The 17,456-nt window shown below is 50.5% G+C and overlaps 6 protein-coding genes across 6 annotated transcripts; 5 read left to right on the top strand and 1 right to left on the bottom strand.

Annotated features, from left to right (window-relative positions):
* Positions 1-1,167: 1,167 nt before the first annotated feature.
* Positions 1,168-1,776, top strand: STEHIDRAFT_21193 (uncharacterized protein; the record flags this gene model as incomplete). The annotated part of the gene is made up of 1 exon (XM_007306664.1): positions 1,168-1,776. A coding segment is annotated over one exon (609 nt), but the record flags the coding sequence as incomplete, so codon positions are not given.
* A 1,043-nt stretch (positions 1,777-2,819) lies between these two features.
* STEHIDRAFT_140876 (uncharacterized protein) lies at positions 2,820-4,215 on the top strand. Its single transcript, XM_007306936.1, has 4 exons — positions 2,820-2,974; positions 3,035-3,146; positions 3,207-3,953; positions 4,027-4,215. The coding sequence occupies exons 3-4, from the start codon at positions 3,313-3,315 to the stop codon at positions 4,046-4,048; spliced, it is 663 nt and encodes a 220-aa protein (XP_007306998.1). The 5' UTR covers positions 2,820-2,974; positions 3,035-3,146; positions 3,207-3,312; the 3' UTR covers positions 4,049-4,215.
* A 60-nt stretch (positions 4,216-4,275) lies between these two features.
* On the top strand, positions 4,276-5,463 carry STEHIDRAFT_100890 (uncharacterized protein). The gene is made up of 2 exons (XM_007306935.1): positions 4,276-5,191; positions 5,252-5,463. The coding sequence occupies exons 1-2, from the start codon at positions 4,332-4,334 to the stop codon at positions 5,259-5,261; spliced, it is 870 nt and encodes a 289-aa protein (XP_007306997.1). The 5' UTR covers positions 4,276-4,331; the 3' UTR covers positions 5,262-5,463.
* A 698-nt stretch (positions 5,464-6,161) lies between these two features.
* STEHIDRAFT_123442 (uncharacterized protein) lies at positions 6,162-7,936 on the top strand. The gene is made up of 4 exons (XM_007306934.1): positions 6,162-6,318; positions 6,383-7,609; positions 7,674-7,737; positions 7,793-7,936. The coding sequence occupies exons 2-3, from the start codon at positions 6,647-6,649 to the stop codon at positions 7,692-7,694; spliced, it is 984 nt and encodes a 327-aa protein (XP_007306996.1). The 5' UTR covers positions 6,162-6,318; positions 6,383-6,646; the 3' UTR covers positions 7,695-7,737; positions 7,793-7,936.
* A 1,439-nt stretch (positions 7,937-9,375) lies between these two features.
* Positions 9,376-10,490, top strand: STEHIDRAFT_23955 (NAD-P-binding protein; the record flags this gene model as incomplete). The annotated part of the gene is made up of 3 exons (XM_007306666.1): positions 9,376-9,607; positions 9,668-10,147; positions 10,207-10,490. Coding segments are annotated over 3 exons (996 nt in total), but the record flags the coding sequence as incomplete, so codon positions are not given.
* A 2,585-nt stretch (positions 10,491-13,075) lies between these two features.
* On the bottom strand, positions 13,076-15,660 carry STEHIDRAFT_113114 (uncharacterized protein; the record flags this gene model as incomplete). Its single annotated transcript, XM_007306933.1, has 10 exons — positions 13,076-13,187; positions 13,255-13,478; positions 13,546-14,380; positions 14,436-14,524; positions 14,583-14,776; positions 14,850-14,929; positions 15,011-15,063; positions 15,136-15,288; positions 15,402-15,571; positions 15,621-15,660. The coding sequence occupies 10 exons, from the start codon at positions 15,658-15,660 to the stop codon at positions 13,076-13,078; spliced, it is 1,950 nt and encodes a 649-aa protein (XP_007306995.1).
* Between the last annotated feature and the right edge of the window lie 1,796 nt (positions 15,661-17,456).

Raw genomic sequence — 17,456 nt, 5'->3', positions numbered from 1 at the left:
CATGTCGCTCCAGGCTCGAAGGTAGCCTTGCCCGCGCCAAAGAGACTACACGAAGACACTGCCGCCGCCTGACCTCGCCTGACTTGCTCCGATGCCTTCAAGAGCAAGTGGGGGAAATCGACTTGCTATCACTGGGCAATATCTCTCGATGTTTCTGCTCTGTGCGCGCGATGTACTGGACCGCGGCTATGTCTATACTTACTCCGATTGCGCCTTGAGGGGTGCTCTTTGAGGCTGAGAAAGCCACTGCGGTAACTATTATTAGTTGAACTGATCGCTTAGGTGCGAATGCTCCCTGCTCTCAAAGACTATCTCTCATTGACACAATCGTTTTCAGTTTATTCGATATTGTTGGACATTATGTCATAACGAACGAGCGCTTCAGCTCCAAGAAAGCGATTCAACAAGATAGGTAAGACTGTCCATAGGCTCGTTGACAATCTTTTTCACTTGGGAAATCGTACCGCGTGCAATCAGGTGCAATCATGTCTTGTTTTCGTTTCGTTTCTTTTGAACGTCATGAGTGACTCTTGCGCCACATTTCTCCAAAATTCTACCCAAGAGTAGTGGTTGTGTTGCCAAACTAGATATAGCTCACTAGCGAACGTCTTGGGATCGCATGCCCGACGGGCAATCTCACATGTACCAGGTATTAAGGTGGCGTGCGACTTCTCAAGACGACCGGTCCTCTCCTGACCTGACCTGCCCTCCATTATCCTGCCTCCCTCATCGTACTCCCAAGCGAGGGCCGAACAACTACTTGCGCGACTGGTGTTGACGTTAGCCGAGGTACGACCCTTCGTTCCCGACCCCTTTAAAGCTGGTGGAAAATTCCAGAAAAAAAACCACTCCAGGACTAACGAACTTATCAGGATCTCTGCCTCACTCCATCTGCGCTCGATCTTGGGTGTAACTTGGCCTTGATCTAAATATATCTGAAGGCATAGGCAGACAGATCTTTTAGGGTGAATTGACTATGGTCCTTCATCCCAGCCTGAGTGCGATGAGTCGCTGATCATAGTCTCTTCAAGCTGCCCCACAAAACTATCGTGTCGATTCATCACCTCGAAAACGTCTAATCTCCACGAATCCACAAATCCTCACTCTCGCGTTTGAATCCTCTCCGTAATCAAGTTCACCATGGCCAAGTTGGACTCGTTTACCGACAAGGACGCTGCCGCGCCTTTCAACGACCTTCGAGCGGATGTTATCCTACGCTCGAATGACTCTGTGGACTTTCGCGTCTATAAAATCATTCTATCCCTCGCCTCCCCTATCTTCGATGCGATGTTCTCCTTACCCCCGGGTAATCCATCCGCGTATCGCGTGGACCTGCAGAGAAACGGCGTACCCGTTGTGCTTATGGAAGAACGCTCGGATACGCTCGATCCTATCCTACGCGCGTGCTATCCCGGCTGTGCTCCGGAAGTTCACGACCTCAAGGACTTCGCAAACATTCTCACTGCCGTCGAGAAATACGAGATCAAGGCGTTCGACCAGCTTGCCCAGACGGTCATGCTCCGCCATCTTGTGGACGCACCTGTGAAAGTATACGCTCTCGCCTACCGCTTTGGATTCGACACCATTGTCCACCTGTCATCCCGGGCTTGTCTTTCGTTATCATACAGCAACATGACGAGCGAAGAACCTCCGGAAATCAGTCTCCTTACCTCTTGGCAGTATCGGAAGCTGCTCCGATACCACCGTACGTGCGGTGAAATAGCCAGTCGTGTTGCAACATCCGATACATGGCTCCAGGAATGTCAAGGAATGGTGTCCCAGGATACAGGGATATTCTCAAGAACAAAGAGATGTAGCAGTTGCATGACAGCGAGGGAGAAAGGAAAATGGTTTGCCCCTGCTTACGTTTGGGCATACCTCTCGCGAGCCGAAATCGCTTTGAAGGAGGAGCCGTCCTTTGAGATGCTCAAGCAGCCGTCGTTTCTTGCTCACCCGCCGACCGGGACCTGTGACAAATGCAAAATGGATAGGTCGGGTAGGATGGTCGAGTTGGCGGCCATTTTTGCCAATGCAGTCCGTGATGCTTTGGCCGAGGTATGTGTCCTCCGATCTCCGTGCGATCACCCGGCGACCGCTGATATTCTTTGTCACTAGGTTGCTCTTCCTTGAACGTACGATATCGCGTCGAGATCACCCACATCCCAACCTTCTAGTGATCGGCGAGCTCGCAGCATTTATTGTTACTTGTTCCGTTGAGATATACTCTTTCAATCCGTACTCCTTATTCCATCTCATGTGTTTCGTTTGTTGACTCTGCCCCGGCACTTTAGTTTTGATAACCTCTCTGTACTGACTCTATCGCGAGCTTGAAGTGACTCCGGCTTCGCGCTGTTCCAGACCTTCGCCGCGAACTGTGTTCGTCCGCGTCGCCGATCGGAGTGTTGGGTTCCCTGTTTTTTTTTCTTGTCCCTTCTCCTCCAATCTATTCTATCTTTGACGAATGTACCTCCCCCGTGCTCTGCGATGTTTCTGAGATTTTACAGCAATGTCCGGGAGCTCCAGCTCGATACACGTTGCAGATGTCGGGTAAGCAATATTATCTCAACTCTCCGAAGTCTTTCGCCAGAGCGCTTACCCTTATGGGCAGGAATATGAACCATTATGATTTGACAAACATGTCGTATTCTTCGAGAAGTGCATGGTCTCTGCTCAGTATGGCTTATCTTACGACATATCACTAGACAGTGTGAGCGAAAGCAGCAAACCTGGACCTAGCTCCAGATGATCTAACACGCGTCCTGAGCGCCTAAGCATTCGCTGCCCTTGCCCAATCTCTAGGTGGACGATTCACGCACGCGAGGAATTACCGTGGCGTGCGACCTTGTCGAGAAACATAAATCACCAGCTTGCAGAGTTTTACCCCTCTCATCCGTGCTCTGCTCGCGTCCTCCGCCACCTCCACAGGCGTGTCCCAGCCAATCGTACCTACGACGTGAGTTAGCAACTAGCTCAGGTAGGAAGATTCCTTGTCAATCTCTCCAAACGGGTTGCTGACCTGTGAGATCTGTTCTAGTCTTTCTCCTTCCGCCGCAGGGCGCGCTGCATGCCGTCGCTCTCGGCTTGAACAATCGCCATTGTCACGTATCAAAACATTGCGACCGATCGCACTTCATGTTGGTAGCAAGGTAAGTAGAATGCAGCGCTCTATCAGTAGCCAGTTGGATTAATCCTCTATGTCATCTTAGGTGCATCTACGACGACTCGGACCAAATACTGCCGAAAGCACGCAGCTTTTAGGTTTCACGGAACAACCAACGTTTCACCATCTTTTCCACCTAGTTTTCTCACCCGATGTCTACAGAAGAAGTCACCCAGGTTCAAGACGCCGCCGCTCCCTTCAATGATCACAATGCCGAAGTGATCCTCCGCACGAGCGACAACGTCGATTTCTACGTCTACAAGGTCATCCTCTCCATGGCGTCCCCCGGCTTCAAAACCATGTTTGCTCTTCCTCAGCCACTCAGCCCCCAAACTGCGCCCGTCAGTGCAATGGTTAGCGGTATCTCCACTGAAGAGCCGGAGCACAAACACGGAGTGCCGGTCATCCCAGTCGCCGAGGACGCTCGCACTCTCGATCCACTCCTGAGGGCTTGCTATCCGGGACTGGGTCCTAACGTCACCTCTCTCGACGACGTTACCCGCATCCTCCTCGCGTCAGAGAAATACGAGATCAAAGCATTTCACAGACTGGCGGAGTTCATTTTGAAGGAGCATATCGACACGGATCTCGTTCGAGTTTACGCCATCGCTTGTCGCTTCGGTCTCGAAACAATCAAGTCTTCCGCTCAGGAGAGTTCTGTGGGGAAGGATAAGGTGGAGCTGCTACGTGCTGAACCAGATGAACTTAAGCTGCTGACGGTTGAGCAGTATCGTGACCTAGTTGCGTATGACCCGCGGAAGAAGAGGCTTGCCTCGAGAGCGACTCAGATGAGGTGAGAAGACGACTCAGACTTCAGTCTTGATCTAGTAGCTCACTATTGATCGCTGACCTTCGTGCATATAAAGGAATAGGAAGTTTTTCGAATGATTCACCGTTGGTAACCAGGCCGATGAAATGTTGGTGGAGGTGCGAGTAAAACCCAAGGCTCAAGAAGTGCAATCCTGAGCCCGTGGGAACGGATGGATAAATTATTAAATAATTGCGATTGTGCTTGAGTACTTATTTACGTAATTGCCGAGATAACAACATGCTTGCCCCTCGCCACCACCTCCATCTTCTGCGTTACACACTCAGTGTCAGAGCTCCCCATTACTCGGGAATACAGTCTACAAGTCTACGGCTCAGCTCCAGAGGTGATCTTATTGCACCCATGTCTTCTTCTTCGTCACCCAGCTCTAGCACTAGCACGCGTTCATCGACAACAACGCCCCCTCTAGTGGGCTTTTTCACGTATCCCAACGGATTACCTGACTCTAGAGGACGCACACTCTCTGAGATCCTTTCTTGGGGAAACGACAAACTAGAATACAGCCACGACTATATCCAGATCGTCTTTCCCCTCCCGGAACGCTCGGGCGTGAACTGGAATGCGCCACTCATCGATCGCGCCACATTCGTCGCGTTCCGAACGCAGCCCGCACTACGCGCCCGTCTTCGCGAAGCTTTCGAACGGATGATGGCATTTTATGGTTTTGGGATTGAAGAGAAGAAGAAGAAGGTCGCAAAAAGCGAGGATGGAGACTCGGGGAAGGGGAGAACGGCAGTGTTGACACGGCTACCGGAGTTTGAGGAGAGGGCGGGAGACAGCTGGTTGACGCGTTTCGATCACAATCATCTGCGTATCACGCGTATCATCCGGAGTCTGAGAGTGCTGGGGCTTGAGACTGAGGCGAAGGCTTTCTATGAGGCGTTGGTAGATGTCGTGAAGGAAAGGCCAGGGAGGGTGAGTGGGACGAGTGTGATGTATTGGGGCAGGGCCATGGAGAGGCCTCTCAACGTGAAGCCGGATGAGGATAGGGTGGAGGAGAAGGCTGGGCCACTGTTTCTGCGGGAATACGAGAAGGGAGTGCTCACTGAATTGGTGAAGACTAGTCCCTCGCACGTGAACGTGGCAAGTAGTAGTGAGGACAAGGGTAGCCCTACTCAAGACACCACGGCCAAAGTTGAAGAACCAAACCCCGATTCCCGAGAGGAAGCACCGTCGAATTCGACAGATATGCAGAGGTCAAAGTAACACACACCTCTTACCAAGTTTCTTGATTTTCAATGTACTGATTGAGTCTGTTCTAGGTCGCCTTGATTCCTTGCGATTTGGTACAATGTAGAATCGTCCGAGGCATCCAACGTTAGGACCCACATTTGATCTGAATATCTGCTCATCGACATCGTCTTCCATGTCGCTGGTACGAGCAACGTCAACCCCCTGGGAGACTGAAATACCAGGCCTCGGCCGATTTACTTGCAGCATGGAGCATCCATACTATGGACTCGAGCAGTCGTCACCAGCTCTTGATGGTACGGACTACTATAGAAATTCTTGCTCTGTTCATATTTGTCGACGTCGTACCGTCTGATTCAGCGTTCGATGGGTTACTTGAGATCCGTTTTACGGCCGACAATTGCGTCTATTATCTACGGGGTGCGGACTCTGTGCGGTCAAAACGCATCACCTCGATAGGTACTCGGGCAGACGTCATCGCTCATTCGCGCAAAGGATTGTACATCTTTTTGTCTTGCGATACCATTATGTAACGAACGCCATCGCACCTACGCTGCTTGGAACATGCTCGAATCAACATGATGCCCTCGTGTTCCACCAAGAATTCGCCGCCGCGATTCGCGTTCAGGCTCCATAATGCGTCACTGTACCATTATTGTCTTGTTACCCCTTCCCTAACCACTTCTGTTCGGCATTTAGTGCGACGAGGAACATCAATTCTGCGTGCATGGAGCATTGTGCATCCTTGGACGTTGACGCCATGTTTCTTAACCCTCTCCAATCACAACGACATCCTCTGCTTACGGCCCAACGATTAAGATTCTATGACGTCGCCTGTGTTTTTTTATCGCTGTTTTCTTTTGCCTGTGCGCCAAGAATAAGGTCATGTTCAGTGGGCTGTCAGTATGAACTTCGTTCTTCCCGCAGACGCTACACACGTTGTTCCAAGACCTTCATCTCAGCATTGCGTTTGTCGATAAGCCATAAAACTCTCACCCAAGCTTTCCCCCGTCTTCTTCTAGGCTAGCACACTTCGTACAGCCTCCTGCGCACTCAAGCACCGTTGCTCGGGTGGGCTGTACTCAAGAAAATGGAATGAGAACCAAAATAGCGACGGACCGGGGTGTGCTAAATCTAGGTCAGCGATGAGTGATTCTAATCTTGTCACTGGCTGATGCTTCAGGATCTATTCCCCGTGTCAGCAAGCCTCGATGTAACTCCTTTCAAGGCAAAGCTTCACCCTGCACATTTCTCAATTCTCAATTCACAAGGCAAGCATCTAGATTTAGCAAACTCGCACCACTTCGACGATTTCGGACTGCGATCATCTGTTGGAAGGCTTCTCTAACCGCAAGGCGTGTTTCATAATTGGTCTACTTCCCATATATAAGGAAGCGTGTCTTTGTTGCTGATTTTCCACCTCGCAGCGCCCTCCCCCTATCCCTTCCGGTCGTTTCTCCACCATTATGTCCGACCAAATCATCCCGAGTACCCCTCTTGCCCCTTCCTCTCCTCATTCAAGCCCGCCGCGGCAAGCCTGCGCTGCAGATGCGCCGTTCGACGACCCGCACGCGGACGTGATCATCCGATCCAGCAACGAAATCGACTTCCGCGTTCACAAACTCATCTTATCCCTCGCATCTCCCTTCTTCAAGAGCATGTTCTCCCTCCCACAGCCACCACCCATCACCTCCTCGGTCTCTGCCTATGAGCAGACGAACACCATACCAGTCATCCCCGTTACCGAAGACTCCTCCACTCTTTCCACTCTTCTCCGAAGCTGCTACACGAGGGACTGGCAGGAGGTGCAGATGGATCTTAACGACGTGTGGCGTATTCTCCTCGCGGCAGAGAAGTACGAGATGCAGTCCCTCAAGGGTCTCTCTATGGGACCCTTGATGCTCACCGTTGATGAAAATCCGCTTGGCGTATACGCGGTCGCCTGTCGTTTTGGCTCGCCAGAAATGGCAGCATACGCGGCGAGAGCTTCGCTCAAGTCACCCACGTTCGCTTGTCGTTCACCATGGCTCACCACCATATCGGGCCTCCAATATCATGACCTCCTGCAGTATCGTCACGAATGTACTCTTGCCGCCATCACCGTTCTATCCGATCCACGCTGGTTCAGCTCGTGTCCCGATCTGCTGTACGAGAGGGCGTTGGGGATGGGGTTATGTTTGACTTGTTATTGTCCGGTTGGTACACACGCTCGATGGTTCGCACCAAAGTTCGTGAACGAATATCTCGCGGCTGTCGCTCTCGCACTCAAGGATAGCCCGTGTGGCGAGACCGTACGCAATTTGGATGTGCCGATGCCCACGGACACCGAATGTGAACGGTGTAACGGCCGTCAGTGGCTGAAGTCAATACCGGGAACTGCAAAGCTCGTGCAGGTCCTCGCAATAGAGGTTGATAAAGTGGTGTCCCTGGTATGATGTTTCAACTTACTGTTTTACGCCCCTCCGTAATATCAGGATTGACAAGTTTACGTAGGTGCCACCCTCGAAGATATGAGCCTTCACTGAAGGCATAAGTGGGAACCTGATTGTTTGTTTTGGTAAGACTTTACCTTTGTGAAATCAGCACTCTCATGATCTCATATTGTTTTCAAGTTTCCGTATTCGAGTACAGCACATCATTGCTTCTGCATTGCAATCCTTTTATCGATTTTGTCAATCAGAGGGGTCTGATAGAAACCATGTTCATATGTAGTTTTAGCGTGTGGAATCATCCGATGAATAGCTTTGGTCCTTAACCAGAAGATGTTGTTAGGTCATATTCTCTTGAGATACAGCTGAAGTGATGAGGGCTAAACAGACGTCGTGAGGAGATTTGTGTATATATTGACCCACCGCTGGTGTCGAGTGTGCTCGAGTGTGGCGTAAACGGAAGCAATAGTTTTGCTGACGTCACGTGTCGAACGTTGAGGGGCGGCCCTTGTTGCGCTTTTGTCAGGACTCAGCGACTCTTGTTTCCCTTCGTTCAGTCTTTTCGTTCAGTTTATTATCGTGATTCGTCTATGCTTCACCGCCCGAATATTACACGCTAACCTCAACATCCGGCGAGGTGATGCGACATACAGATAGTCGGACATGGCTGGCACAATCTGTCATGGTCGAAGTAAAACCTCAGGAGAAAGTACTTGATGCATGCACCGGGCATACCTCGGATACGTTTATGGGAAAAGATGGATGTTGTGATGGTATGTACTCTTTTCTGCCGATCTGTGGCCGCGGAATATCTGTGAAGCTCATGTCAAATGGCGGAGTGAGCGAGACATGTGTACTATAACTAACTTCCTTCAAGTTCCTTCCTTCCTCGGAAGATGTTATTTGGGCCACTTCAGAGGCTGAGGTGCTCATCAGGGCGACATCGGTAACCCTACATGACGGTGTTTTCATGTCTGTAAGAATGGTGATTGACGATCATACAGACGACTTGAATCATCGTTTTCGCAGAAAGCAGGCCTGCTCAGTCATCCCGCTTCGGGACCTTTTGCTGATTGTTCATCCCGAAAAGGAAAATACTCTCGCTCAGTCAGCTCTCGCTCACTGCGAATTACTCCAAGCTATACTACCATTTTTTTGTTGCTACGTTCCCTTCTCTTCAGGCCTCTATGCACCCCATCATCGTACCGTCAGGCAGGCATGCTTACGATTTACGACGCGATCGTCGATAATCTCCAAGCTGTGTATAATGATTTCAAATGGGATTAGTGGAAGGTCCTGTGTTAGATAGACTGTTGGAAGGTCGATCCCGCATCTCCAAACCGGCATGTTACCGACAGACGGCAGCTTTGGAAACGCCATCGATTGGCCAGCTCTCATCTTGTCTTTTACAAATCGGTGAATACCTTATCGAAGCCATTTTGATTCCCGACCGAGGTCATCGTAATGATTCTCCCGATCTTTGAAAGCTCTTGTGGTGTTAGGACGCACTCGGAACACCGCAGAGATGTAAAGGGTGTTGTTTTACTAATCAGCTGCTCAGGTCTGCTACCTCTGGGACATGGGATCCTTGATACAGTTAAACAACATCTAATGACTGTCTGACGAAACGACGAAACTGACATTAAGCCCTATATAAGAGGATTTGGTTTCGGCTTTACTTCCACCATCTCACTCTCAACACCTCATCTCGCTCAGACAACACTCACCGATCTTCCATCAACATCACCCTCTTCATCATGTCTAGTGCCATCCCCAAAGAATCGACCGTCCTCGTCACCGGCGTAAACGGCTACATCGGCTCTCACACTGCCGACCAACTTCTCTCTCTTGGCTACAAAGTCCGTGGCACTGTTCGTGACGCCACTAAATCCCAGTGGGCCCAACAGCTCTTCGACAAGAAATATGGCAAGGGCAAGTTTGAGCTCTTCGTAGTCTCCGACATCGCAGTCGACGGAGCATTCGATGAAGCCGTCAAAGGTATGACCCTTCGAACATCATCCCCACAGCATAATTTTCTTACGGGCTCGATTTCCCCAGGTGTCGCCGGCATATCGCATATGGCCTCCGACCTCTCCTTCTCCCCAGACCCGAACGTCGTTATCCCGCCCACCATCGCCAGCACCGTCGGCATCTTGAAGTCCGCCGCCAAAGAGCCCTCCGTCAAACGCGTCGTCTATACGTCCTCTTCCACTGCCCAGGCCTTCCCCACTCCAAACACCGTCTTCGAAATCACCTCTGACACCTGGAACGAACCGGCGAGCAAGCTCGCCTGGGCCCCTGCACCTTACACCCCGGACAGGGCTCTGCCCGTTTACGCTGCGAGCAAGGTTGAGGCGGAGAGGGCTGCTTGGAAGTTCGTGGAGGAGAATAAACCCGGATTCGAGTTCAGCACGGTGTTGCCGGCTGGAAACTTTGGGCCGGCGTTGCATGAGGGACAGAGCTCGCCCACGTTGGGATGGATTCAGACATTGATCAAGGGAGACCTAGAGACGGTGTCCAAATTTGGGATCTCTCCTCGTACGTCTTCGTATTCCGCTCTAACTGAAACCTCACTGACATTGCGTTCTACTATGTAGAATACTTCGTCGATGTCCGCGATACTGCCCGTCTTCACGCCGCCGCCATCGTCGTCCCTTCTGTCAAGTCCGAGCGCATTCTCGCCTATGCGGAGCCGTACAACTGGAGCCAGCTCCTCGACATCTTGCGCAAGGCTTACCCCGCCCGCGAGTGGCCCTCAAACATTCCCAACGAGGCGAAGGACTTGAGCACGGTCACGAAGGCGAGAGCGCGTAGTGTTGAGGTTTTGAAGGCTTTGGGGAGGAAGGACTTCATCTCGCTGGAGGAATCAGTGAAGGATAGTGCGAAGAGCACCATTGGGTCTGCTTAGATGTTCTCGCTAGACGGCACACATACATTGGATTCATGCATGTAGAGCGAAGTTTCTCTTTTAGACTCAATTCAAATTGTGTGTTTTACCCACCTTTTCACCGCCGGGATGAGGTACTGTAGTTTTTCGACCAACTGTTCGTCACGCATCACGCGGAGTGCGTCGACGAACAGATTGGGTCCCGGGCTCACGCATACACAGGGGTTCGCGAACAGAAAATCGCGACCGATTTGCGCCAAAAATCGCTAAAAATTCAATTTTTGGCCTGAATACGAGCAATTTCGCTGGTTCGTCACGCGTGGCCCACCCGAGCGAACAGTGGCCCAGCGGTGGTCACGGCTTACGTGATTCTCCCACGAACAGTTGGTCGAAAACTACAGTAGAGTGGTGTTCCGCAGTTCAATTGTTGTTATTCTTGCGTTGATATCATATATCATTGCCAAATGCCCTCAAGACTGGTTTTACCTCTGCTTTAGTGGAGGACTCACCGCGAGCAACTTTGCCAACGTCGTGGGGCCCAATTGTGGCCCTGATGCGACGTCATTTTGGCCGGCACTTGCCGTCCAGTCGGCCTAATAATTTAGATCTGTTTCTCTGTTTCTACCTCTTCCTCATCGGAGGATATACGAGATGCAACACAGCACCTTGGCCAGGCACGTCGCGAAGTGCGACATGTTGCGCCTCCGAGGCAATTCTGAGGGCATCTGCGACACCTTGATAAGTGCTCAAAATCCCGTTTTAATAATTGCATCTTGCTGCTCAACACTGTCTTGGTGGTCCACCGGGTTAGGTTGTTAGGTTTTCGGTTAGGTTGGTTAGGTTAGGTTCAGTTAGGGGTTAGGTTTCTCCGCCGAGCGTAGCGAGGCCGTACATAGAAAAATGCCCGAACGTACATAGAAAAATGCCCGAACGTACATAGAAAAATGCCCGAACGTACATAGAAAAATGCCCGAACGTACATAGAAAAATGCCCGAACGTACATAGAAAAATGCCCGAACGAGTCTTTAGTGTGCCCACCTGAGAGGATCCGGTTCGGGGGACCCCCCGAGCGCAGCGAGGGAGGGGAGGATCCTCGAATGGTGGGTACTCTTCGGGCGCAAAATGAAGAATACCATTCACCTATTGTTTTGGCCGACATTTACGAGTGCGATAACCCTTTCATGATGGCGCGGACAAGCGCAGCCCACGCTTATCAATCTGCGACACAGTGTGCAGCTTCCGCTCAAGGTGTCGCACTTCGTCTCGGACTCGCCGTACCCGATCAAGGTGTGGTGTTGCACTTTGTATATACTCTCCTCATCGGGTTTTTTGCTCCTCGTACTCGCCCCTTTGCCACTTAGCAACATCGTCCAAGAACACTCACGCGCGGAACGTTTCTTTCTGTTATACTTGCACACCTCACCAAGAATGCCTCACACTTGAAGCAAAGGGCAAACAAAGGGTCGCCCGCGTTTCGCGTCTCTGTCTTCTATCGGTGTTGCCTGAGCCGTTCTGTTTAGCTTCTCTGGAAAGGAATGCAAGAGTCTCACGAGGATGAGCTAAGTCCTTTACTGGGGAGTGTTTGTTTTATGTGTCGCTGCACGTTTTTATCTATACCGGCAGAGGTGTGTCTGACTCTGCACCGTAGCCTCTCAGCTGCATTTAGCACTCTCTCACAACTTCGTTCGCTTCACTCTTTCCACTTGCTTTCCACCCTGGGCGTTCGTTGTCCCCATGACATACATTGTTAATTAATCATTATTGCTACTTCCTTCGTCTTTTGTTGAGTGAAATTCCCACCTTCATTTCGTTCTCTTTCACACCGCTACATGGTTCTCATTGTCTTGGGCAGTTTGGTTGCCGCTCCAGCCTATTTGTTGGTTCTCCGAATCCGAGCCCGTCGCGAGTTTAGCACCACCTATCCCAACTCAGTCTCAGTCTTCCTACTACTCGGCGCATAAGTATGTGATAACTTGAGCGAGCCAAGTCTATGGCCGTGCTGTTCCGTGGTCTTCGGGCTTTTTCTTTCTAGTTGATTCAACCTTCTGCCCTCTTCGTTTCATCATCTCCCCTTCAATACCAACCTCCCCTCGCCTACTCTATGTGCACCTTGCCCATGGCGAAGGTGGCACATGCTGGACGGGAAGTAGGCCCGACAAGTCTGTATCTAAATTCTAATACACGCTCCTCAGTAGAATGACTATGTTAATTGGGAGAATAATGGTCCACGCCTTTCGAGGGCATCCCCACTACTACATGACCCAAAATCAAACGCAAGTCCATATAAAATTGGTACAACGGTTTACATATATACTCGAGATCCGAGCGCTCTTCGGGGAGGTCAACATCATAACTTCGCATTTGTCCACGTATAACAACTCTCAAGATGGTGAAACAACATAGATGGTGCATGAAGAGTGGAGAGAAGACATGTAAAAAGGAGGCATATACATACGCATGTATCTTAGTGCATGATGAGGAATTTAATGGGTCATACTTCAGGCTACCCTATCGCATTCGCTGCGAGCGACAGAGCGCTTTCTTTGATAACATAGGCTGGGCCGTCATGGCATGATAATTACTCATTCAGAGGAATGGCGAATGGTCTAAGACGGGGCCTCTGTTTGCCGATCTGCGGCCGGTAGAAGAGGTCATCATTGTCTCTTATATCTTGGCAAGGCACTCCGTGACTAATTAGACCCAACTTGAAGTCAGACAACATTATACTCAATGGACAGTGTACTCAGGAAGACTCACATCGAAGCAACATGATCGGCCACTACAGCCCGAGTAGCGCCAAACGGATAGTCGTTCACATACTGAGAACACTGGTTGCAACTCCAACATAAATCAAAGGCACCCGGATGTTCACGGCTGCTCCGAGGTCCGGTGACGTGGGACGGTAGCTTGTCTTCATTCACGAGGCTCCAAGAAGGGTATGGATGCAAATTTTTCAACGCAGGTTCCAAGAAATGGTCAATCTATCGCAAGAAGAAGGCATGGTCAGATTGTAACGCTCCGGGATGAACGTCAAAGATATGAACTCACGCTAGCCCTCCAAGAGTAGGCAAACGTATGCTCATTGCCCTTTAAACGGTCAAGGCGCCGGCAATGATCACACACGACATAGAGTTTATCCAATCGATCGAGCTCAAAAGCTGGTACTCGGTATTGTGCATCCCCGTTGTTTCCGGGGTTCAGGACGTCGATGATGGCTTCGACTGCCACACAACCGTTTCCAGAGAATATGAGAGGCATGCTCGAGTCCGCCTTCCAGGCCTGGGCGACTTCGCAGCCAATAAATGCACCAGAAGCACCATCACCCTGCACGAAAACAGCTCGAGCATCATCCAGTCCGCTATTCGTCGCGGAAGATGCATACTGATGTGCGACATGTAACTCGGTATCTCGAAGTTTCAGTGGCAGAACAGGCCCATTGTCATATTGCAAATGATCTGGCAACATCAGGAGAAGGGACTGTTTCCTCATCTGCATCCACTGACTCATATGATCGAACAGGTCGTGTGTGATAGATGCGAACAACCCTGAGTAGTTTGTATCATCAAGGTCATGCTCGATGATTCCCTGAATCAGTGGGAATGCCTGAGCAGTCTGAGGATTCGGCATATAGAGTGACTGCATCGGTATGAGGTCTCGCAGCAGAGAGCGATAGTAGCAGTCGAAAGTGTATATGCGCATATATCGAGTCTGAGTGCGACGTGTGCGCTCGAGGTCAACCAAGATGGGCTGGAGCGTAGGGAGCATCTTTACCCAAGCCTGCTCGGTAAGCCGAGTACGGGTGTTCACCATCTTGTGACGCCGGACACGAGGATGTTCAATGTCACGCTCGTGATATCCGAGCTCGGTCAGTCTGGTCTTGATGCTGGTTGGGAAGGTTATTTTCCGTCTTCCAATGGGGATAAATACCGAAGACTTACCTAGTAAATCTAGCGTCTCTCAACCTCTGAGCTTTGCTAGAGTTGATTTCAATAACGCTGGTCTGCCATTGTTCATAAACCTCGACTCTCTGTGAGGTGAAGTAATCAGCACTGGTGCCAGAATACGAGATATAGCGAGAGGTTTACCTGATTCATGTAGTTGAATATTTGAGTCTTCCTTAATTCCCACTCCTGTGACACAGGCTCGCCGCCGGTGTCAGAGTCAGCACTATTCGAGTCATTACCTAACAGAAAACTGAATTTGCGTGTGACATTCATAATATCTTCGCGATGATAGTAGCGCTTTTTTGCCGAAGAATGTCCCCGATCCCAACCACCAACTAGCAGACACAGGCCAGATATAACGCGCAGGTCAGACATCGATTCCATGGACGGACAGTGAAAGAGACTGACCTCGGGAAAATGGCAGGCCTTGCATCACTGCTGGACAAATATCGGGGAAGATCTTGATGAACGTGGTTTCCGGTATCAAGCTGAAAGATACGTGATAAATGAAACATGAAGAAGCGACAGTCACAACGACTTCGTACTTGGCTTTCCGACACGAGACGCACAGACGCCTTAAGATTCCAAAATCGACAATACGAATACCTTGGAGTCCACAATCCTGGAAACCGTACATGCGAAGGCAGGGCATTGAGTTCAGCGAGTCAAAATCACGAAGACCAAGAGGACTCACAGTGCAGTAGGACCCGCCGAAGAGCAGAATTGCCCACTGGAACTCTGAGATAAAGTCGCTGGGCGGGTCTGGGATGGACGGATCGTTTGTAGTCCTGCGTGATGTCATCCAGACTGTCTTCGCAGAAGGTGAAAGCAATTGAGCGCGAATCGCCTTGGTAGTTTGTGTCAGACTGATAAGGTCTAGTAGATGACATCTACTGAAAATCTAGGACGCCCTTGCGTCATTCATAGGTAGAGTGCTTGGATGTAATAAATGATTCTTACCTCGAATAGCAGGACTTCGAGAGGCATTGAAAGAAGTTCAGATAAAAATCCGTTTATCGGTCGCCTGCGATGCTTAGTAACATCATGGTCAATGCAATGTTTGCCACGCTTCGGGGCGGGCTGGATCACGAATGCTCCGGTGCCATTGTAACTAGCTCCTGCTGATCGGTCTACATGAGATTGCGCGATACGTCGTGGAGCAAACATGTATTGGCTCACCAGGTCGAGCTGAGATGGTGGTGCAGGTCGGAGTGAACATGTTCAAGCGTCGTCAAAGTGCTGATGGGTAGTGAAGACATGTTGTGAACCTGAAGACACTTCTTATATGTCTACACCACAGATAGACAATTCAATGACATGGAGGAATAAAGCGGTGGAGAATACCACAGGCGACAGGTACGCAGAGAGGGTCTATGCGTATGCATGGGTAGAGCGAAGGAAAAAAGGTAACGTTTGAGGTACACCAGTTTGTACAGGGATCGCACTTATCCGGCAAAATGAATGGAACTGATGTGCTGACGGCCCGCGTTTGTAATGGAGCAAGTGACTAGCTTCAGCTCTACCCAAACAGCTGTAGGTCCGCCGCCATAGGCGCCCTTTGAGCGCCGAGCGGGAAATAACGGCATCCTAAAAATACACTGCCACCGAGCCCCAGCGTTGTCACATCATTGAGAAACAAAAATGTACCACGACTCCATTGCAAGTAGATCTTACTTAGAAGAAAAACGTGCCTGTGCGGTTCGTTGGATCTGAGACCTAACGTCAACGGAGTGCGTACTATTCAAGAAGCCGACGGCATCTTGGTCGTGCACATTCGCGAAGTTGTACACAGATCCAACCTGCTAAACACTGGCAAGCAATACAGACCACTGCAGGAATCACCGCAAGCGTTGTGACGTCTTGTGGATTCGGAAGGCAAGAAAGAATTTTATCTCATATCTGCCTAACACAGGCGATAATCATCACGGACTTTGCATAGGGTAGTGTCTGCCTTCATAGCGTAAGAAATTGTTGAGAGCCTGGACTGAGCTGGAGGAATGCTGGTCGACAGGAATCATATCCGAAGGTGCCGGCCAAGTTGCACTTTCGGTATGTCTGTACGAATACGGACCGTCTCTAACCCGGGGATCTGTGATTCCGAGCAAACCAGCTCTAAATAAGCATCGTAACGTAGAACACTCCCTGAGCTCTCATGGAATGTGCCGCTTCCATAGCTCCATTATAGAACGGTACATGCAGGTGTACACGTCCGCATGAACCACAGACGTCTGACCATTCGACAGTAAAACAGGCGGCTGTGAGGGGGAAATAGAGGCGAGAAACGGTGGATTAAAGTCACCGAGAACATCGACAGTGCCAAGTCCCAAAGTGTCGGAATGTTCGGCTCTCAACACGAAAGCCTCAGTCCAGTATATTTGCTGGATCAGCACAACCTGAGGGCTCTCCCCACGTAGCCATTTTTACAGCTCTGTGACATCGCATTGCAGCACTGGCCCTAGAAGATGATCTTCAAAGCGCCTCCAGTCTCCTATGCCCATGGAGAGCCAGGGAGAAGGTCGTCGGTAGCGCACGTTAAGTAAAACACCTCCATGTCAGCGATGCGGGCAGCCGACGGCCTGCATAGGTATTAAGAACCACATTTGAGGGGCTAGGACAAGCATGCAAAAAAAGCTGTCCCGTAGGGTGGCTCAATCCGCGGAAAGAGGATGTGAGGATGGCGTGGGCGGACAGGGTACACGACAGGGTCCACAGAGCAGAGGCGGCATGGATCACTTACCTTTTCCCCCACATACAACGCCCATCGTACCGCAAAATAGACACTCACCACCCGTGTATACGTTGCCTTAACATGAGCCCGTATCTGGACTGGGTGCTGAATCCGGCTACGAGATGACCATCTTGTGTGGACATCGAGGAGGTTGTCGTTCTCACTGACATCGATGGCAATATTATCTGAAACGTTGTGACCGACGGAGGGTGATCGCTATGCCGTGTATTTCCGAGGCTCGGCTGCATATAGCGCCGAGTTTTGACATCGTTCATCACGACGACCGC

Source organism: Stereum hirsutum (genome assembly GCF_000264905.1).
Source record: "Stereum hirsutum FP-91666 SS1 unplaced genomic scaffold STEHIscaffold_12, whole genome shotgun sequence".
In the NCBI taxonomy this organism is placed as follows: Eukaryota; Fungi; Basidiomycota; class Agaricomycetes; order Russulales; family Stereaceae; genus Stereum; species Stereum hirsutum.
The sequence above is the reverse complement of the archived record's forward strand: the minus strand, read 5'-3'. Positions and strand labels throughout refer to the sequence as shown.